The sequence below is a fragment of the Aptenodytes forsteri genome, unplaced genomic scaffold (genome assembly GCF_000699145.1).
Source record: "Aptenodytes forsteri isolate BGI_AS27 unplaced genomic scaffold, ASM69914v1 Scaffold217, whole genome shotgun sequence".
NCBI lineage: Eukaryota > Metazoa > Chordata > Aves > Sphenisciformes > Spheniscidae > Aptenodytes > Aptenodytes forsteri.
The window spans coordinates 4,855,306-4,879,207 of record NW_008796222.1 but is presented as its reverse complement, the minus strand read 5'-3'; the positions used below and the strand labels follow the sequence as shown (position 1 = coordinate 4,879,207).

Here is a 23,902-nt window from a genome sequence, read left to right as displayed (position 1 = left end):
TCTTGAACTTGAACAAACAGTTTCTGTGAAGTTGAACTCTTGCTTCAATTGATCAGTATAAGACATGTTATGGTCCTTCAGTTCTTACCTACTACACAAGAACTTCATATTTCATATTATGGCATTATTTTGGGGAAAAAAAATCTCTACCTTAACACGGTAGAAAACTTTGAATAAGCCAGTTTTCTTTTCTGTTTTTTTATTTGGAGTGATGTAGTTCTGCTACATTAGTATTTGGATACGTGCTTACAACTCACAAAAGATTGACTAACATATGAGACACATATTGGGTAGACAAACTTTGCATGTAACAACTGAAATGTTTCTTGCATGCCTAAGATTGTAAGTCACTCAGACAAGCTTCTTACTGCACTGTGGGGAAATACTGCCACCTGTTTGGTTTAGTTCTCTGCGCTTAATAAGCCAGTTACGTTTCCCAGTCTTGGACTCCTGCAATCACCCCTACATCCGTTTTGTTTGGCTTACGTAAAGGGCATTTTAAAGAAGCTGGAAAGGAAGAGTTTAAACTTCCCCAATGAGCACTGCGAAAGGTGATTTTAGATTGGTATTTTACATGGGGCATGTTCCTGGGCTTGCAAATGGCATAAAAAGTTACTGCCTGCCAGGTCAGACGGAGTGAGTGATTGTATATGTGCACGTTAAACCTGTCCCCACGGTGGAATAAAATGTTAGCCTGAACGAGGGAGAAAAGGAAGCAGGTGTGCAAGTACAAGTTCTCAGCTGCCAGATGGCAACTGCTTAGATTTGCTTGTTTGATTGCCTGCAATCATCTGCAACACAGAAATTAAAGTGAGAGCAGGAGTAGGAGCAAAATCAGCTTGTGTCTTTTGAGTGTATAAAATTTCAGTAACTGATGCTCAGTCTCTCATCGTATTTACGAGAATAAAATCCTTGAAGACCCTTATCCCGTTGAAGTCAGTGTGAATTTTGTCATGGGAATATGAACAAATCCTTAAGAGGTGTGCTTCTATCAATCTATAAAATATCTCTTAGTAGTACACAGTCAGCTATGGTCAAGTATCAGCAGCTACACACATATCAAAGTGTATAAAGCTAGAAAGAATCAAAAGTTGTTCAGACAGCCGATGGCATGATACCTTTTCTTTCCATATAGCACTCCCACTCTTTGGGCACAAATATTTACACAAGAATGCAACCATAGATCCAGGATAAACCAAGAAAGACTTTTATTACCACAATGATTGTGGTGAGCCAACCATGAAAGAGCATAAGGATAAATAAAAATTCCAAGAAAATTTGCATTATAACCTTTCTATATTTTTCTGTTCATAACAGCATGTGATGCTGTCCTCATACTTTCTAACAATGCATTTCTGTAAAGGAATGATTCTCATCTATAAATGCAGCCCCATTACTGATTTCATGAAGAGCAACCAGTCATACTATAATCACACACTGGGCACTCATCTTTGGCATTTGAATAGCTACCACATCAAGGCACCTCAAAGTTGACTTAAGTTTTCCAGTCATATTGCAGCTTACCTAAATATCAGCTGTTGTTCCAGTCCTGCCTGTATCAAATCTGTCCACAGCAGACTATTCTTGGATGGATTTCAGTTGTTCTCACTTATGAGGGTATATTTCATTCTTCTAGATTATCGCGTATTTTTCCACTTGACTATCTTGTAATTGCTGTCTTATAAGTTCCTCTGTTTTACTTTCTAGTATAGTTTTTATTGTGCACTTAGTCATTCTAGCCAGCAGTAAAATTGTACTACCACAGTTTGAATTTCTGCGAAAGGCAGGTTTAAGTTGTAACAGCTGGATGTAGGCATTGTGTGTCCATCCTCACTTTGACACTTTATGTTCAATTATGTTAATACAGAAAACATACTACTGGCAAATCCACCTGCATCTTTGATTTATTGGAGACCTTATTTCTTGTATGCAATGAGTGAAGGAAATAAACACTAACAGCATTAAATTGGATTCCCTGGCTTATCCCGGGATACTGACATAAACCGTAGGCCAAAAGTTCTGAATTTTCAGAGAAAACCAGCATCACGTTTTACTATGACAGAGACTTTGGCTGTCTAACCATGGGAAGAGTCTGAAGGTAAAAAGAGAAATCCAAAGACAATTTTATATATTTTTTTATACTTTTTCATTATAAGAGAATGTGCAAGCATATGCCCACATTTCACAAAAAATACATTCCTATAAGCAATAATATCAAAGATTACATATCATCACGTAAATACTATGATTGCAACTTATACATGCAGCTTTGGCAATTGGGTAATTTATACTACTGAAGCACCACACAATTTCATAGAATCATAGAATGGTTTGGATTGGAAGGGAACGTTAAAGGTCATCTAGTTACTCTTTTTGGTTTTCTAATGTATTTATGGCATTCCAAAATGCTTATCTTATCTACTGGTCTGACTCTGTCTGTACTAAGCTGTCCATTTCATGGCATGATATTCTTGAATGGATTTCATATCTTCTTACACTGGTGTGCTTCCATGCCTTCCATTACGTTAGCTCTTTGTTGCCTACAGAGACTTGGAATTTCCTGCAGCTGAACTCCTATATGAAAATTATCTCTGTTTACAACTGAAGATATTTTTGTCTCCAAGTTTGTCCTATGTCATTTTTTATGTTACTGTATTCTGTATTCCTTTTTCCATTAGTGGTAACAATACAATTTTTAGAAATTTTACATGTGGAAAAGCCGTAAGTAGTCCAAATGTCTAACAATTATATGAGCACATAAGAAATTACAGTCCTTTCTCTAAAGATTCTTAAAGTCTTTATGTATACACAGACCTGAAAATTTAAAATTTCTTTAAGTACAGTTACTGATTTATTATATCCACTAGCCCGTAGATTTGTAATTATAATGGTATAATGTCATTTTCCATAGAAGTATATTTATCTCTCTGTACAAATACATCTTACACTCACTTATGTAATATGTGCACGTACAGATTCTGTTTTATAGCAGCCTTTACCAATGAATACAACGGACAAATAATTCCTGAAAGATCTGCATATAAGTATATCTGGTATAGTATTATCAGACAGAGTTACGTCTTTGATACTCAAATGGTTTCTGATTCCTGACAATTTCCATTTAAAAAGGAAAAAGAAAACCTTGTTTCTACTTCTGTTTCTTTTTGCTTATCTTGAGTCCTTATACAGCAGGGAAATTCCTTTAAAAAGCAATTGTGACATAGCTACTATTGCTAATATGATTTAAGATTGATCGTGATAGGAGCATTTTAATGATAAAAATAGAGAGCTCTACTTTGTGTCCTATTATCACTATAAATAGTCTGAGACCAGCATTAATTATAGATACTCAGTTCATATCTTCTAGTAGAAAGGAGGTAATAAAAGAAAGCCCATATAACGCATGATATTAACACAAGAATCTGTTCTTAATGTTCAGATGTCAGTCTAAAAAATAAGTGAAAGAGGATTAAAATGTTAAGTCTTATTATTGCAGAATGAATAGAGCTACATGCGAACGTGCTGTATATGTCATTGCCTTTGGCATGAATGGTGATTTAAAGCCTAAAGCTGAAGCGGGACTCCTTACGTGTCTGTTTTCTTGGGACTTAATAACCAGTCCTGCAGTCTGGAAAACAAAAGAGCTGTTTGTGTGGCATCTGGTTTCTTCATATGTATTCAGGGGAGAGTTTTGTTGCTCTGTGGAAGCTGCCTCTACAAACATTTTAATCGTACCATACTTATAAATACAAATTGTTCATGCAGTCTTTACTTTCATAAAAACTCCATCCCGTTTGGCTTAGCCCCATGTAAGTGGGGTGTGAATGGCAGGACTTTCTTCCCTGCAGCCTAGTGAGGGTTTGAGTGGTAACCAGGCTCTTGCCTTCTGTTTTTTCTCATCAAAGTGTTTAACTGAGGGTGTAGCGGGAGGGGAAGAGAGTTGGAGCAGGGCTGTTGGTGGTGGATTGGAGGTCCACAGAAACCCTCCTGCTCCACAGCCCACCCAGCCAGGAGAATAGCGGGAGGATGCCCAGGAGCGCCCACTGCTGTAAAGAGCAGTGTGGGTTCGCAGCCACCCCTGCCAGGCTGCCAGCCACTGCAGAGTGGGGCAGGGGCTCAGCCATGTCCCCTGGCCTCTGCTGTTATCCCTGCAGTCTGGGGCACTGTAATACTGGTATTGCTCCTGGCTGCTGCCCGAGGACGTAAGGCAGAGGCTCCTTCTCATCAGCGCAAGACAAGGCAGAAACAAGCCCTGAGCTTTACAGCACTGTCACCGTGTAGAGGAGAGAGTCCTGAGATCAACAAGCTGTTGTTTGCTGATCAGGGGACATCATGCATTTCTTAGTAGTTTTATAGCTCTGCAATTAATATAGGTATTTTCAAAATATGTACTTTAGCCCACATCCTTTGTAACTGGGTTTTTTGATGTAGGCAGGTTTGGATTGTTGGCTAGCAAGAGAGAGAATCATTTCCAAGAGTAAAATGGATGTATTCTAGACTGTTGTAGTTGATGAACTGCAAGCAGATTAGTTACAGAGGAATAAAGAAATGTTTTTTCCAATATTATGCTCGATAAAAAGGTATTATATGACTTCAATAGACCTGAGAGGTTGAGCCCTGTAAAGTTTGCATCAACAGAAACAGCAACAGCATTTCAACAGTGTTATAAGAGATATTCTGTAGTCACGTAAATATTTTTATCAAATATATAAATTGCCTTAAATTTCCAGAATTTCATTCTAGTAGCTGCAGACATCCATACAAAAATGGCCTCAGAAAGCCAAGAGTTCTCACTTGATAGAGCCTATAGATGACTTGAAATGGCGAAGTGGTCTGTCCAAATACATACAATCTATCCAGTGTGTTACCATCCGCTTGCTGCAAGAGGTCTCTTTTAAAGCCAGAGCACAGCAGGACATGTATCCAAGTGTATCTTCAAAAAAGTTTGGACTTCACTGTCCTAATTGTACATGTAGCTGCTTTAACATGCAAGTTTCTTCAAGCGTGTATGCTAGATTGCTATCAACTTGAATTGCCCGTGCTAGCATCTCTGCAACTCCTTCATAGAAACAAAACCTGACAAAAAGTTGAGATATTTCTTACAAGAAAATGGCAGTGGAACTGGCCGTGAGAGTACATGATCTCGCATTAACAGTTTATTAATTTCTGATCAGAATGAGAAAAAAGGAGACATCAAGCATAGCAGGTATCCTTAGTTAGACATTTATGTGGCATGTAAGAGGGCCTGTGTTCACGTCATTCCTTTTCTGCCAGATTTACATTGTAATTTTGGACTAACTAACTGAGATTTCCAAAGGATGAGCTTGAAATACAGAGCCAGAGACTAATTCCAGGTTTGATGATTAGGACACCCACACACAGAGGAATTGGAAAGTTTGAGTCCCTGTTGCCATATGAAGTGAAGAGGGTCAGATAAGTGAGATTAAAGCACAAAAACAAAATCACGTCAGCACCAGGATTCAGTCGACTGGAACCGTGTTCCAGCAAGGCAGAGACAGTACTTCTGCCTGGCTTGCAAAATGGACTTGTGCGCAGTAAGCAAGTGCCAGTCCATGTGCACATGTGTGTTTCTCCCTTATTTCTTTTTCTGTTTTTAAGGGCTTCTGTGTAATCCTGATGCAGGACAGGGGAAAATCTGGAATCCCAGAGAAATTCATGAGCTAAAAGTAATTGTTTCCTGCACAATTCTGCTTACAGAAACCCTTTTTCCTCCTGATGCTCACTCCTGGAATTAATCTGGACTAGCCACCGTTCATTTGGGATCTATTTCACATTAAGTGATATTTACAAGTTTGCTTTTCATCTGTTTGCCCTTGTTTGGATAATGTTAAAACAGATGAAGATTCAAACTGGGAGATAAAAGAATGCAGAATCACAAATAGAGCACTTGGAAGATTTCTTTTTATAACTTTTAAACACACATTTCCCTGGGCTCTAAACTCCTTGTAGACAGACTGACCAGCAAGGACCTTTCCAACAGTGCTTTATTTATAATTTGAAATAATTTCTTCTTTTCCATTCTCCCTAAGAGAGTGATGAACTCAACACACAGGCTTTGCACAAAATTAGTTAATTTAGTTTTTCAATTTTTAAAACATTTTTAATGGAGACTTTACATCTTGTTAAATTTCTAGAAAGCAGCTTTGTTTTCTTTGTTGTCAAGCTGGTAGCACTATAATAAGAACAAACAGGTCTTTGTGCTCAAAAGAGCGGCATTAGAAATTGAATGTTCCTCTCTCAGCCTTCCTATGGCAAATTCGCTGGTACAAATGGGAGAGGGATGGTCTGCAATGAAAGTAGCATGAAGTCAGAAGTCTGTGTCTCTCTCTTTTGTTTTGATGAAGTTGACAATGTGGACCTCTAGTTTGTGTATTGTTCAGATTGGCGAAAGCTGTGTTACTAATAGCAAGAAGTCAAAAGCTGTGCTGGTGCTCCTTGCTGAATTCATTCCTTTTACTCCCTACAAGCAAATTTTGCTTCTGACATGATCATAGGCATCATTATCCATAGGTGAGGTGGATAAATAAAGCAGTGGGTGGAGATGGGGGTGCAATTCATCTCTAATATGTAATCATAGTTCTTTAAGGAACTACAGAAGATACCTTGCACTTACCCCACCACTACCAAAGGGATGGGTTAGGTGTTCCCTTCCTAACAGGTAATTGCCCAGCCTCTTTTTAAAGACCTGCACTTACAAAGATTGTACAACCTCCTAGGCAGCTTTTCCAGTGCGTCAATACCCTTAAAATTAGAAACTTTCTTATCATTTCTAATCTAGACTTGCAGAAGCGTAAGATCGCTGCTTCTTGACTCATTGACCTTGACCTCAGGGGACAGATTATTCCTTCTTTTTTTTTTTCCCCCAAGCAGAAGCTTTCTACATGTTTGAAGACTGTTATTATTTCTCTCTCAGATTTATGTTCAAGCTGTCAAATCACCCAGTCTTTTCGATTAAGCCTTCCCCGACACCCACACCCTGACCTCTGATGGTTGCTGTTTGCGGATCATTGCCATTTGGGGTCGTTCCTGTGGAACGGCTCGTTTCGGTTCTGTTCGGTCTTTTAAAAGTTTTATCTAAAAATTGTAGGGGATTTCCCAAGGCCCTCCTGCTTTCACAGAGGCCAATAAATAGCGAAAAAAGAAAAAATTAACAGAAAAAATGAACATCCCAGGAAATGGCAGGGATTTCTCCTCCCGACACCCATGTTTTGATGGTTCTTGATAACAGGGAGGCTGCGGTGCTTCGGGGTGTGCGCTCCCGCGGGGGTCCCGGGGAGCGGGGGTCCCGGGGAGCGGGGTCCCCTGCTCGCTAGGTGGCACCACCCGCCCGCGGTACCGGAGAAATGCCGCCTGAAAGGATGAGTTTCCAGTCAGGGAAGTTGCTCGCTCTCTTTCCAGTACCAGATGGCTACCTATTTATATGGCAAACAAATATGCGTACATGTAGGTTTTGTTCCCTCCAACTGTGCTGGCTTCTTAGAGATAAATAATGCCTTTATACTACATCTCACTGCGGTGTCTAAATGTAACCTGACTCTCTTCTTGTCTTTTAAGCTCTTTGGGTCTTATCCTGATGGCCCTTCTTGGTACATCTTCCTGTTAATATTTCTTTAATACATGGGGACTGGAAACACACTTCTGCAGTCTCATCCAGGAACTGGTTTATGAAGCTCTATAGACCAGAACCATGAAAAGTACTTGGTATGTATGTGATTTGAGAGCTGTATTAACAGGATAGCCAGTGTGAGACCCCAGGCAAGAAGAGTAAGACTTTCATTATATGCAATAAAATATGACGATAAGCTTAACAGAAAGTGGTACATCACCTACAGTAGAAGTAGTTATCATTGAACACTACTTGTACGTTAGAAAAATCATGTGATCACAGAAAGCACACACGAGTCGTAACTTAAATTTTCTGGATATATAGGTTAATCGTAAAGATGAAAGGTGAATAGCCTGTTACAAATCTCCCTTATTGTCACACTGTTCTGTATTGTCTTTTATTTTCTGATATGTTTTTCTGATACAGTTTAAAATGCCTCAGTTTACAGATAGTTCTTCCCCCTACCCCGTTGTGGTGCTTGTTGCTTGCAGTTTCCCGTTGCCCGTCAAGTTGTTGTTGAAGTGTGGATGTGGCATCTGTACAGGAATGCTAAGTGGCAAGCAAAACTGGAGTCCACATACGGCTCTTGGTCCATCTGTACCCATTTGGAAAGTTTGCAACTGTAGACCCAGAGGTTGGAATTAACACCATTTGTTATTGTCAGTGCGCAGTTCCTTGGGAGACGGAAAAAGATTATTTCTTGTTTTAAGAAAAAACATGTTTGTTCTTTACAATGTGTACGCATATATATATATTTGTGTGTGTGTGTGTTAGTATGTACATGTGCATACCTAAGAGGTATATGATGCTACTCCTTCCAGTAAAAATATTTCTGAGAACTTTAACTTCATTCTTACTGCAACAAGTGCCTCAAAGTAGCTGGTGCATTCAAAGCTTCAAAAAGAGTTTCAGTTCCTCCCCAGAGCTATTTTAATTTGAGATCTACAGAAAAGGGGATTATCTGTAATGTCTTCTTGGTGGAGCAGTACAGCTGAGTAGGACTTTTGGTTTGTTTATCAGCAACCTGTAATCTGGGTGCCATTAAAAAATATCTATGGCCTGTATTTTATTTCTTCATTATGCATTTCATTTCCACACCACACATAACATCATGTTTCATGCAAGCCAATGGACTCAAGTAAGCCTCATCAGATGTATAAATAAAAATGTATTCTAATATTTGACTTCCTGTCAAACTAAGTGCCAGCATTTCTTTTAGACTACAGCAGCATCCTGAACAGATCCCATTTCCCACCTTCTTAGCTGTATTCAGTTGAACAAAACCAATTTCCTCCTTCTGTCCTAAATTGTTGTGCAGCTTTTTTATGATGTATTTACCAGGGGATGTATTTTAAAGGTGTGTGAGTTGACCCCGGGTAGGGTTTAACAGGCATTTAAGTATGCAAAGTTTGTTGGGAAAAGAAGGTGTTCAGTGTAAATAGTTATAATGTATGTAGAAGAATGATCCTCAATATACTTCTATGGCAAAGAGCAAGCTTGTATGACGAATGTATAAGGATCGGTAGCTTCAGCAATCTGTGTGTAGGTGAAGGTGGAGATTTCCAGATTATTTATGATAATTTCCCACTGATAGGTTGTCTCCCTATAAACATTAACACCATGGCAATACTTATATAACAAATGATCCGTGTAAATCTTGAACAGGAGGAAAAAATGTGGATTTTGTTGCTTTGAGTAATCATTCTATCAGCTTTATGTCTTTTACTTCTGAGCATAGGTAAGCATCTTGCATGAATCCTGTAAGAAGACATTCTTGACCGTGGAGCAAAACAGATTTTTCCACCTGCAGAATATTCACTTTAGGTGTTCACACATTGCAGTAGGGATTATGAAGTTCTGGAGAATCAGACTGATTTAACTGCATATGTTTGTCCAACAAATGGTAGTTACCTCTGCATGGGTTTAGTTCTCAGCCCGTGGGTTGCAAGAGTGTCAGCACAAATTAATTGATCTCATACAGTTTGATAAATCTGGTCTGTTACACTGCAAACTAGCATGGTAATGTAAAGCGAGGAAGTGAATTATTTTGAGAAAGAAATAATTTCCTCTAAAATGTAGCAACAGATCCTGCCCTACCTCCAAAGTACATCCTTCCTGCTTTGTAGTGTACTGTGGAAACATTGCTATGTTCATGTAAATATTAACATAAAACCAGAAGGAAAAGAAAAAACAAGGAAAGAAAGAAATGCTGTTTCCAAGTTTTGTGTATACAAAACTATGGAAGGTCATTCAGACTACCCACATCTAGACACCTTTCTAACAAATGTCATGTGTTGGCAGTCCTCATGAAGTCAGGCTGCAAACTTTGCCACGTACCGTGTGCTTCTCATGACTTTTTTTAATTTGTGTTGTTAGCCTTTACTAAAGGAAGGGATCTGCAAGCATGGCATGAGACAGGGCAAGGATTGCAGAGTGGGGCTGGCTCTGGCAATAGGAGCAGTTGTACCAGCAAGGTGGAAGTGGTCTGGGCTGGTCTTAGCCATTTGGGAACGCAAATAAGAACAGATAATATATGAAAATAGCCTGGCTTTCTCTTCCAGTGTCCATGGACCTCAACAAGAAGCAAGAATAACTCTACATGCAAAAAAACATGCAAGCATCTGGCTGTGGCATGGCACTCCTAGGAGCCTTGACCGTTCTGCAGCCAGGACACTGCTGATGCGGTGGGAGATGAGGCAGGACTAGGAAGCAAGAGGGTGAAGATTAGGGGCAGACTGTATGCGTTGTTCTTTCAGATAGGAAGTGGGGGGGAGGTGGTCAGGAAATGGTAGTTTTTAAGCTTGCTTGAAAGGCTTTTGGGAAAAAGTAGTTAGCAAGTTATGTTTTCAAGAAAAGATACAGCCTCACCTTGAAACTGACTTTGATTAGGGCCAGCCCTGAAACCTGCAGCCTTGAGGTTCAAGGCTGGCCATCGTAGGTCTTCAGTCCACTGTGAAACACAGATGGCGGGGTGGGGGGGTGATGTTCAGCTAAGAGATGGCAGAGCAGCATTAGCCTCTAATTTTGACGTTGTGACTTCCATTTAAATATAGCTAAAGGTCCAGTGCTGTTCCTGACAGCCTTTGGCACGGGAATCTCACCTCGGAAACAGGAGGGTGGGAGGGAGCGTGGTGGTTCCTGCCTCGTTATATCAGACCAGAAGATACAACAGCTGCTTTTGGCTTCCTTAGAAGAATTTCTAGTCATTCAGCCTCCTTTTAGTTTGAGACCTATCTTTAGCTACCAAAGCTTTTTAATTTTTGCAGTAAGCTTCTCGTAGGCCACAGGAGTAGAAAATGAGTAGAAGAGGAAATGATCCATGAAATATTTGCAGAGGTGATGTTTTGTGTGTGTTCTGCTGAAGTGTTTCATTCAGTATATTAAATATTTATATAGCCCTGCAGTCACTATTAATCCAAGTAGTCATGTTTTCCCTAGCCCACCACGGATCCTTACCTTATAGTCACCCCCTTGAAATTAATCAAGGTGAACACAGAGTTGTCACCACTGGAAAATAGTTTATAATTTTTGAAAATAAGATCTATTTCTGCCTGACCAGAGCTGGATGTTGCTAAAAATACTGCGAAGGTCAACGTTACACGAGCTGTAAACATTTTCTTTAACAGATACACAGGTAAAAGAGGCAAATGGAGGATCGGATGATCCTGTATGTCCATTAGTAATATGTGATTTGCTCAAAAGTGCAGTGCCACATGCAAAGTGGTTACTTTGTGATCATAAAAATCCTTACTTTTCTGAGAACATAGGAGGAAAAGTTTTCACTTTAATTTGACTTGACATACTGACATAATGTTTGTTATCTATGGGTATGAATTATTAACAGAATACAACTTATGCTTAATACTGGTCTATTTTTCATTTCTCTTTGTATTACCTAGCTCCTCTCTTCTGTCTGATTTCTGTCGTTTTTTCCCTTTTCTCTCCCATTCTGCTCCACTTGCACATCTAAGTGTAGTTTGAAAGATACTCTGCTTTGTAGGCAGCCACTCATATATCCGGGCACACAAGCTAATTATTAGCTTCAACAAGCAGAGGTTCATCATACTGCCAAGTTCAGCCTCATGACGGGCAGCGACTCACCGAGGTGTCATTCTGAATTCCTGGTCTCCACTGGCCAACCCACCCATACTCCTTTTTTTCCCTTCTCTCCTCCCAGAAATGTTGCTTCTCTCTTTTTCTCAGGTGAGAATAAGAGATTCGGTACCGTAATACTAACATCTCTGTTGTCTCCAGACTCAGTATCCTCTTTTCATGTCTGCTCCTAGTTAACCAAGAGGTGTAAATGGCTAGTATTCTTCCTGCCTGAGCTGGACCAGGATCCTTCATCCTTTGGTCTGTTAAGAGACTGCACAGTCTTAGGTAAGGAATTGAGACAATCACAAAGAACATAAAAATACAGAATATTTTACATCTGTCACAGCTCTTTTTTGCTCTTGTGACATTTGCCTCTTCCTAACCTCCTATCTTCCTGGACTCTCATCCTTTTATTCTGTTTTTAAACGTCTTTATCTCTGGGGGGAAGGAGAGGGATGATTTATCTCTTCCTGCTGCTCCCTGTTCCTGATATCTGCCTGAACCCAGGCCTCCAGAATGTAACCATATTTTGCCCAGTCATCCCTGCTTCATGCTTCACTCTGCTTTCTTATCTTGCTTTATGTTGACATTTCCTTCCCTGTCTCTCATTTTGCTTCTGCTGCTCCTACTAGAATACAAACTTGAGCTTAAATGAAAGGAAATGAAAGATGACTTCTCTAACGTAATTTTAACCATCACCCCCTTTCTCCTCTACTTGCTTTCAGAAGATGAAATGTAAATTCTTTTGCAAAATCTTCTGTAATGAAGGTATTTTTCTTGTGTTTCTGTTGAATGCTCATGTTAGTTGTTGGATATATTTATTTAGACGAGAGAAGAAGCCAACAACAATGGTCAAAGAAGTGCCTCTCTGTTCACTCTAAAAACTTGAAGTGCTGTAAGACCACAATGGAAAGCAATGTACAGTGAATATAGTTGTCTGCATCGTCACCGATAGAAACACTTTATTTCAGCTCTACTCTGTTGATCAAATTAATAACTGCTAACTACAGGCCTGCATTCAGACAAAAATTAGGGAAGAGGTGTAAGTTCTTACTCGCTTCAGAGCTGCAGAGAATCTGGCTATGGGTATTGATAGCTAAGCTATCAAATTGCCTTTGAATTTAGAAGAGAGAAAAGTTACATTCCCAAATACTACTTTCATTGTAAGAGATAGTTAGTTGTTAAAGCCACTAAATACAAGCTACAAATTGGCAGCTGAAAGTTTATTTTTCTTGGCTGAATTCTAGGGATTTTTTTAGCCTCATACCTCTCTGCTTAGCTAAATTGTATAAATAGTGGATAAATTCTTTTTAATTCAATCAAGTAGGTGCCCCTTAGAAGCAGTGACAATACTGAAAAATACACTGTTTTCCTGTGGTTTAGTTCTGGACTGAAACCTTGCCAGAAACATGCCTCTTGAACTTTTTTATAATCCAAATAACAGTTAAAGGATGAAAACTGCAGTGTCCTGGCAGTGCGAATTTACAGACATTGAGTCCAGAGGAGTCCAGAGCCAGTGGGGTATAAACTGACCCTGCCAAAGAGAAGTGGTGTAATAAAGAGCACAAGAGAAATCCACAATTATTTTTTCCCCAAATGGAGGTATTATATTAGAACATCAAACTGCATACTTCAATAAAGTAATTTTGCAACTGTAGTAGAAGAGGGAGGTTGGGTTAAAGACTGGATTATTGTCTGTGCTGGAGGACTTCTGCCAGTCATGGCAAGCATTGTACAGGCTCTTTCTGAGTTTGGTCTGGGGGTTCTGCATTGCCAGCCATACATAATTCCCATCGCACTTGCTATCACAGCTGTATTACGAGCAATTAAATTGTAAGGCAAGACGATGCAAAGAACATCTTGATCAAATTACAAAGTCAGATGAGACGAAAAAACAAACCCCAAACTGGACACTAAGGGAGCCTCTGATAATATACATAGTGGAAATTATATTGCTTTGAAAATACAACAGGACGTAGATCTGATAAGAGGCTCTGGCAGGACTTTAATATGTGGAAGTTCTAGACAACTCATTTTAATTGCTTATATTTCTATCTTCTGCTTAAAAAGGAAATATATTTTTCTGAAAGGATACTTAATGGACTGCAAAGGCAATTATTATTTTTGAAAGTGTATTTGGAAGACGATTATAAATCCCTACAGAGGCTAGTTGCTAATTTGCTATCCCAGGCTGTATTTCAGAGATTTCAGGTAAACTCCAAGTTGTTTAGTAACAAGAATGGAAATTGAAAAACTGCATTTGCTCCATGGCAACATACATGTAATAAATTGCAAACTTGTGCATGAAATGCTTAGACGTTTGCTTTCCTGCTCCACATCATTGGATTAAGTTTTCTCATACAGTCACAGGGGGTAAATATGTTGATTGTTATGTTGATTGTCATGGTCTCCTTGTTTCCATTTTTTTTCTGAAATGCTTTCTTGTATTTTGAGAAAGTGTTCACACTGCCAAAGAGCCAGAGGTTACTAGTGTAGCCTTTGGCATGCATGCAGATAACTGAAAACAATAGAGAGAGACATCCAAGGTGAAAGTTGGGACATTTGTTACTGTTGTTCTGCTTTCACTGATTTGTGGGTACACATTAATACATGTCAATGTCTGTATAGGCGTAGGTTAAGTGATATTCACAAAACAGAGAGATAAAAATGTAGAGATTTTATTTTAGGCAATGTACAGATAGCAAACTGTCAGTTGTAGATCTGGTGGTGACCACAAATCCCCCATTTTGATACAGTGAATTTGTGGACCAACAAAGCTTCTCTAAAGCATGCTTATAGTTCTATTTTTAAGAGTATTTTGAAACTTGGATGGTCCATAAGCATTATCAGGAAGGTACTGCAGGCTAGAGACATTTCTTATTTCTCAAGAATGGTGTTTGTCTGAAGAACTACTTTTTTGTTTTTCAAGAACAGAGCTGTATGATTCTTGCATAAAATCACTCTTCTCACCGTTAACTCACTTTCTCCTTTCCTCTGTTGGCTCCGGTAAAATTAGTTCTTTTCTGATTTCTCACTGACTCTTTGCTTGATAGAGTTTTCTTATTATTTTTATGGTTTTCCTGCTTTAGAAAAACAAAGTGCAGCATATGGCATACTGGTAATATATACCGTTGGAAAAAATGCTTCATTTCTCACTGTCAGATCATTCCATTTGATTGTGAAGGCTTGACTTGATGCTATTTCTCCATCACATCTTAAAACTTCCACAACTCTTTTTGCCAACAAGGTGCCTGTGGCTCTGCTGTCCTCCTCAAAACTGGCTCTTGGCCTGGGATAATGAGCAAGGTTTTCAGCTTTTATTTTATTTGGCTTTCAGTAAAATCTTGCCAGCTTTGGTGGTTAAACTCCTTTACAGGTATGAGTATATATTCAGCCAAACTGTCTTCACCAGATGCAATAGAATGTTAGGAATTAAGTTAAACTCTACTTTCCTGGGCCACGTTGGCCTAATTATGGTAGAGAATGCTTTAATGAGGGTTCTTCTAAGGTACCTCTGCCTGATATGGCAAACAGCCCAGAGGCAAACTTCAGATCACAGTGTCAAGAACTGATTCATTGCTTGTCTGCAATTAACAGCTGGGCTTCAGGGTCTGGATAGAAAACTAGAATAAGACTCTCTTTCAGCTCATATGTTGAATCCAGAGTTGTTGACCTTTTCCAATGCAGATGTAACTCAGAGGCCAAATATCATAGATTTGTCATATAGCAGATACTGCACAGAGTATGGACAAAAAAGACAGTGTTGATTAAATTTACTCAAAGTCATTAAATTAGTTGCACATCAAAGAATGGTCAACAGAGCGTGGGAGGCATTTGATAAGGAAAGAAAAACAAAGAGTGTCCAACAGTGAAGTTCATATAAAACAGATCTCTTTACTTTAGGGTAAAAAGAGTGATAGATCACTGTATATATAAATGAACTTTGCTATCTTTCTTTTAATTGTTTGAACCTGTGAGAGCTAATGCCAAGCCTGCTTTGTTTGTGTCCCCCTTCATTCTCATGTAATGTTGTGCATTTTCCAAAACAACAAAGAAGAAAAATTGTCATAGCATAACATATGAAATATAGTTACTAATGATAATACTGAAAAAAATAATGCAGCTTCTGCTCCTAAAAACTATATTGCTCATCCCAAACAATATTCACACCCCAGGAAAGAGGGGGCGAAAACACTACAGGAAACCCTCTTTTGTAAATCTGCTTCATTTAATCAAAAAAAATCATTGGTCTTGGCTAGCTCTCAAGGCTAGTTCTCAAGGCAAATGTCATGGCATCCCATAACGATGACTGCAGGAACAGGCTCATATTCCCGTGGTACAGGCTGTTACACAGCCTGACCTAACTACTATGAAGAACTGGAATAGTGACCTGGTTATGAGTTGGGAGATTTTGTTTGAGAAACTTTCCTTAAATATAGTAGTCCACTCTGTAGCTTTTGGGAAGAAATCTGTCAAGTCACAGTACAGAATAAGACATTTTTGCCTCCTGTCTAGTTGCAGTGAAAACAGCCAATTCGAAACTTCTTTTGGGAGACTTTTTTTCCTGCCATCTGTAGATGTTTGAATGTGTAATATGAAATAGTGTTATGTTTAGCACCCAGCATCTTTCAGTCTTTCTTTGATACTACTGTTTCAAACATACATGTTCTCTTTCATTAAATAGCTAAAGTTCAAGTGGTTTAAATCTTATTTTTTCAAACCAGAGAATAGCATTACTCACATACCAGAAGGCTAAGTAATGTCTGGGATTTATTAAATCATTCAGCAAAGTTGACCACAGACAGTTGCATATAGAACAAACGCTGGAAGAAAAATAATCTTCTATGGTGATGTTCATTATACTATAACACACACAGCCAGAGAGCCAAATACTTGGTATCATTTCTGTCTCTACAATTATTATATTTATTTTTAGACCTTTAACTAGCTTGACATTTTTGGATATAGAGGGTTTGAGCACAGAGGAAATATGTAGTATTAGATAATAGGAATGATAAAAAAAGGTAAGTTTAATGTTAATTTGACATCTTGGTAAAGCAGCTATGGGTTATAACAAGGTAAATATTTATTGGTGACTTTAATAAATAGGTAACTTTTACTGCCAACTTAGTGTTATTGCACACTTTTTAAAATCTTACATTCCAAGTGTATTTGTAAAATTCTATTGCTGTTATATTCGGCAAAAAGAGCATTATTGAAGCTGGAATTGGAATTGAGGGTTTTTTTTGCACCTGTTCCTAGTATTCCACATACCTGTGAGTCTTTGCCAGTTTGTTTTATCAACCTTTCATAGATAAAGTGCTCCTTGTGAAAAATGCAAAAATATTAAAATGGATGTTATTGATCAGACAATGCTAACCTAAAGTGTCAGAAGGAACTGAACAGATGTTCTTGGGAATTTCAGGTCCTTACCATTTTCTAAACATTAAACTCATTTTAAAATCACAAATTGAGTATCCAAAAATTGAGCAACAGGAAGTAATTATTTGCTGCATAAGACTATAATCTGTAATTTATGTATTATTTACTCTTATGACCAAAAGAACATCAAACAAAATAACTAAGAAAATTCCATAATAAAAGAGAAAAGTCATACAAACTTATTTCTGCTACAGTGTATCCTCTTGGTTTGATTGTTTTTTTGGTTTATATTGAGTTCCAACCAAGGGAGAATTTTAAACTTTGCTTCGCCTTTTTAAAATTGTATTGTTTGCACATAAAAGGAAATTTGTTGTGTGGATTACGTGGTTTGTGAGCAGGATTGGATAATCCATAATTATGTTTTAATTTTTTAGAAGACTGTGGGACGTATTTCCCAGAAGTGAAAAATCATCCAGACAAATATTTACAAAGATGTCCCGAGTCTGTAAAAAAGTGGCTGAAACAACTGAAGAGTGCTGGGAAGATTCTGCTATTAATTACTAGTTCTCACAGTGACTATTGCAGGCTCTTGTGTGAATATATTCTTGGGTAAGTGCAATGTCCATTTCAAATTATATCTGCCAGACAGCAACTGGAGATAAGCCTGAGCTATAGGGAAGTTAATTTGAGTTTCTTTATGTGTTGTGAATTGTTTGGATCTGAGGTTTCTGGTGGGCCTCTCTCTAGTAGAGTGTTACAGGGTACTCAAGGCAAAGTAGTCCATCTATGAGCCTGTGAGCTGTATCTGACCCACAGCACACTTATAACCTGCATCTTTTCTGGGCATCGTGATGGGATTGAAGATGACAGGGAATATCTTTCAGGCCACACCCAATACATCATCTGAATCCCAATTTTATCATAAGTTTTTGCTAGACTGTCTTATTCAAGCCACTTCCTTTCTGTGCTTCTCCAGTGGTGGGTGCAAGGAGTAGTAATATTTCATTTCCTTGCAGTAAATCTGCAAATATATGCTTACAAATACTTCCTCCCAATGGTGGTTTCCAAGAGATGGTTGTGCATGAGAAATGTGCTTTTACAGATCACAGCAGAAAAGATAAAAAAAGGTAGTTCATTGCACTTGGCAATTGGTGGAGATTGTAGTTGCTGATCACAACAGCTGTTTTTAGCTGTAATGTTAAGAACATGACTGGTCAAGTCAAATTCAGTGAAATTCAGCAGAACCATTGCTTACACCCCTAGAAACGAATTAATCAGTGATGCAAATAGCTAGGTGGGTGACATGGTGAGACTATTCAATAAATGAATCAAAGAAACAAAGTAGTGCAATGTGAGCCAACCTTGGCTATCTGGATATGCATGGGAACAGCAGAGTGAGTACAGCAACACTGTAAGAAAACCACAGGTAAGGTGAAAAACAGAGCTACCTTCCAAAACCAGTCCTGCCAGTATCACTTCTCGTTTGTACTCTCTGGGCTAAATGCTAAATTGAGCATCAGCTGTGCGAGTTCTCACTGCCTTGCATGAACTTTATACTTGCTCATTTGAGGGGAAAATATACCTCCTCACAAAAAGCAGTTCTCCTTATGAGTAAGATGCCTGTGAATTAACTCTTTTGTGTAGATCTTTCTAGTTTTCTGAATGAAAACTTGGTATAAAACTAAATTCTTGGCCACGTATAATGATTTTGGCTTTCTTTTCCTTGGTGAATAATGTTTCAGCTGTTTAAGGCAGCTGTAGAGATCCTGCTGGAAGACAGTAAGCAAGGTAGCAGAGATAGTCGGTTGCCTTTGAAAAGACAGAAAAGAGTTGTTCTGCTAGAAGGATGCTGGATCACTCTGTCTTTCCACATAAGTGTAGGATGTTCTACAGTGTTTATTACAATCATATTTTCCAGTGACTCATGCAATGTGGCTTCCAAGACATCTTCTGGAGAACTGAGTACTCCACTGTCCATTAGACCTTACTGAAGCATTTTTTTCCTGAAAATAATTCTAAAATTTTTATTGCTTTTGTTTGTTCCATGCCTCTTATATCAGACATTAAGACTCTACGCACCCGTGCTGCTTTTTGCGATACTGGAATACAGTCTAGGTTCACACCTACTATCTCTGCCCTTAACTTTTATTTGACCAGGCTAACTGCATTTTATTCTTGACATCAAGCCTTATGAATTACGTCTATGCAGTCCTTTATTAATTTCTTTCCCTACTTTCAAATAATATCATACTGGAAGTTCAGAATTGTATAGTGTTACATCAAAAAAACCCTAAGGATAACGATGAAAAGCGGAGATATGTGTGAATTTTTAGCCTCTTACTCCTAATATCCTTACCTTGTAACTGTTAACTTTTTTGCACTTTATTTAAGAAGTTCCTTTTTGGCTAAGAAATTATTGTCCACATAAAATCAGTGCTGGGAAATTCATGCTTAAGTGTATCATTTACCATTTCAAAAGCAAACTATCCCGTCTGTGTTCATCTGACCAAGTTGTCCTTAACTGAAAGACATTTTGGTAAGGAGAGAGGATGTCTAAGAGAAAATCTCATTTTGAAATAAAATGAGAGCCGTTTCCCAGCCAGAGCACACACATATTGCTGGGATCAGTGTATAAGGCATGTAAACCTACAGAAGCAAGTGCGAGTTCATTCCCACAAGTAGCAACATCATGGTGTGACTTTTCAGGCTTACCTACCATGAGAATGCGAGTCAAGTTAACTGAATGTTTAAGCATTGGCAGGAGCACACCTGAAGACGAGTCAGTCATCACATAGTCACTGAAGCTGAGCGTCGTTTCACCTTTTCATGAATGTTAGCCATCGAAAAGCTAGGGATTTTTTTGAAGCTGGTCATTTTGATTCCCTCTGTGGCTAGTGGAGTGAAAACACTGGGCATCATCCTTGGCAATTCATTCTGTACCATAGAATTATGTCTGAAATAATTGGGATGAATTGCCTTCTAAGAATGTGGATGTTTCTCCATTGGCTCTGTCTGTGGCGTAGACCACTGGCTGTGAATTCAGCGTGCAATTTTTAGGTGGCTAAAGTTATGTGAGATACATCCTACCCTTTGTCTTAGCCATTTACTGTAACCACAGGCCACAACACCAAGCACAAGCAGTAACTGGAACAGATTTTGTCGTGTATAATGTTACATAGTAATGTAACACAAGGTACAGGCTTTCATAAAATCAGTAGCTTTGTACATGAGATTTAGTATGATTCAAAAAAGGCCATAGATAACACCTCTCCACAGAAAACAGTTTGTTCTTCAACAAATCAATAAAAAGTTAATCGAATCTTGTGAAAACTCTGTTCATTCTGTTTTATTTTTTACACATTTTTACACAAAGCACTCACCATTGTTCCCACAAGTCTTTGTTGTGCTCCTGAAGCGTTGGCTTCATTTTGAAAGTTCAAGCTTAACTTACCCGTGGAAGCATTATTTGCACCGCATGCTAATTTGAAAAGTTTAACTCTGTCGATACTTTTCACCTAAGGACAGAAGAGCCATGCCTGCTGCTCAACTTCTGGAATCTTCCACACAGAAGCTAATTTTAAAAACACGCTGTTGTCATATTTGATACTGGTTCTTTTAAAAAGTAAAGGTTTACATACGGTCACAAGTGGAGAAAAATAGACAAAGCTGAAATTTCATTAGAGGAAGAAAATTTAAAGACATTCTATTTTAAGGCTGGAATGTAATTTAGAGCACAAAATAAAAGCTTGAAGATAAGCTCATGGGGAGAGCATTCAGTTTTTTAGTTAAGATATATCAGTCTCATGGGAAATAGTATTTTTTGAAAATGGCACAGTTAGCTAGTTTTCTTCCAGTAAACTTCTCCTGTAGATAACATTTCAGTGCCTGTACCCATCCTGGACTTGCCATCTGGGACTTCTTCGTTCCATGCAAGACTATCCATCATTTTTTGGATGCTATAGGCAATACAGTCACCTAAGCAATGAAACATTTCCACTAAAATAAAATACATGTCACAGATGGGAAAAGTTTACATTTTCCAATAATAAAAAAAATAACCACTCTTTAAGCAACATTTGTCTGATTTTATATTTTAGTAACTTCAAAACTTGTAAGTAGGCATTGTTATTATTTCTTGCTATAGTCCCCAGCTTGATGATGTATTAAGCGAGGTCTAATATATTCCTTAAAATAAAGAAGACCCTTGCTAGAGTAGGAATAAGGAATAAGATGTCCCAGGCATCTCCTGGGACAGGTGGCATGAATGTTCCCCAAGGTTGCCTGTTTTTCCTATTGGCTTTGTAATGTTACTGTCTTGCATACAGGTCTCTAAAAAATACCTGACTATAAATAAGTCCCACTTATACACCATGCTCAAACATACAATCCCGTTTAAATTGATGGGATTTCCACAGTTCAGATATTGATCTGTATTTTCATGGACCTAATGATCTTTGAAAAATCTGAATTTAGTGGTGTGATTCAGCTGGCAGATTAAGACTCGTACTTGGTAGGTGTTTATTTCTGAGCCACATGTCTAACCTCCCTGTAACTAGTGGGGGTTTAGTCAGAGCAACCAGTGGAGCCTGAAGAAAGAGTTCAGCTAACAAAATGGCATTTCCACTTTAGGGTATGTGGAATCACCCTTTAAGACTTAATTGGCTGTATTCATTAGATCTCTGTTGACTACAGTGGCATCTTAGACACCCATTAGGCCTGTGCATATGTACAGTATGGATACCAACAATATAAGCACCTGCGCTTAAGTGTCTTTAGTCTTCAGTTACTTCCTACCCCATCACTTGACTTCATGTATTCTGCTTTATAAAGTAAGTCCCTCATTTACACCTTTCTCTACTTGTCTATGCATATGTTGTTGCCTGAGATTAAAATACGTCATCTGTCACATGTTCTCCTGAGATTTAAAAACTCCCTGGGCCAAGGAACATCTTTGTACAAATAATGGGTGGTCCTGAAGGTACAGCACTGTGGGTTCTCAGCCAGCTGTCTTCTCACTTTTGACAACCTCAGGAAAAGAGGGGCAGTAGTGACACTGAACAAGCATTGGAAAAAAGAAGTGTTTTGCTACTTTCTTATGTCATAAAGAGTATTCAGTGGCATCTTAGCTGATTTATTAGTTTAGCTAATTCAATTTCCTTTACTTTCTAGGAATGATTTTGAAGAGTATTTTGACATTGTGATTACAAATGCTTTGAAACCTGGTTTCTTCTCCCATACCCCAAACCAAAGACCTTTTCGAACTCTTGGTAAGTTGCAGTTGTGACTCTCTTCTCATCTGCTTACCTCTCCCAAAAAAAAAAAAAAAAAGACATAAAAGTGGGAGGACTGGACAACATATTTGAAATTTGTAAATCTAGCACTGGGGGAAAAATGGACTCTACACAAAACTCTTCCAGAGATATAGAGATATTAGTAAAAAATTCTCTTAAGACTGAGGAGCACTGAGAAATTAAGAATTACAGCGCTGAGGACAATGAAAAGGGAGAGCTGCAACAGTAATTAAAAATGGTATTGAGGCTCAGATATTGCATCATTAGTGAAAAAGTAAGAATCCTTTTCTTTATTGTGCTGACAAGGTCATACACAGAAAATGAAATTTAGTTCTGGGAAACAACACAGCAGAAATATTTCAAGAATTTAAAGGAAATTCAAAGAACAGTACAAATAAAACTGCAAGACTGAAGGACATGATTTATGATGGAAATCTGACAGTATTAAATGTGTGTACTTTGGCTAAATAATGAGAGAGTAGGCGAAAAGGAAGTGCCCTTGTACTCACTTAATTTAATTAAAACAATCTGAAACGATTGGCAATGTTGTCCATTAGGTAATTAAGGTTTTAACAAAAGAGGTTTATAAGAACAGTGTTCATTGAACTACAAATAACAATAGTAACATGGCTGAACACAGTTAATTTTTCCATATTTTGGTAAATACCCTTATGATTAAGTGCTACCTGAAAATTAATCTTATATCCAAAATAGCATAAGTCAGCATATATTGAACTGTATTTTAGCATTTTATGACAGGAAAGTCAGCTGTTCCAGCCCAAAAGAAATTTTGCCTGTGGAACTTTTACAGTAAAACTAAAGTGAGCAGCGGAAATACATATTGAAACTGCATTTTAATGTTTTGCCATTTTATATACGAAAAATAAGTAAGACATATCTTAAATGTGATTTTTAAAGGATTAGTTCAAATAGGAAACTGTCAAGTTGACAACCTGAGAAAAAAATAAGCTCAGAAGGGACATTGAAACTATTTATATGAAATGGGGGGGAAGCAAAAACATAAAGGATGAAGAAGGCTCAGTTCTGCAATCATTTTATTTAGTTTCATATAATGCAAGTTGAAAATAAAATGTAATTCACTTTGGATATTTTTTAAACAATCAGATTAGCCTGACTTCCTAAGGAAATCCTGCTGTGTCCCTCTGTCAGTAATCCAGCCAGCAACTTTTGAACCTGTTGGCCAGTTTCAGTAAATTTAATAGACAGCCAGAAAGCTCCAAGATATTTCAACAAATTTTTTTTGTACAAACCAGGGCAGAACAGAGGGAAAAGACTTAAAATTACTGTCTCCATTGAGAAATATTGTGTAGCATTATCTTAATTACATTATTAGTTTTTAAGTACCAATTTTCATGAAGCTGTTTCTTTCTCATGCGTTCAAACAGGAACAGCATTCCCTGGAGTCCTCTTACTGACTTACTGGTTTTCATTCACTATATTTTGGCATTGCAAAGAGGCTCAAGCGAGGGTTGATCACTCATTACAT

General features: G+C 38.2%; 1 protein-coding gene across 1 annotated transcript in view; it reads left to right on the top strand.

Moving 5' to 3' along the window:
* NT5DC1 (5'-nucleotidase domain containing 1) overlaps positions 1-23,902 on the top strand; it is a 162,012-nt gene that overhangs the window by 92,066 nt on the left and 46,044 nt on the right. Inside the window, exons 7-8 of the mRNA XM_009289193.1 lie at positions 17,539-17,713; positions 22,274-22,371. Of these exons, the coding sequence (XP_009287468.1) occupies positions 17,539-17,713; positions 22,274-22,371 (273 nt within the window). The remainder of the gene's footprint in view (positions 1-17,538; positions 17,714-22,273; positions 22,372-23,902) is intronic.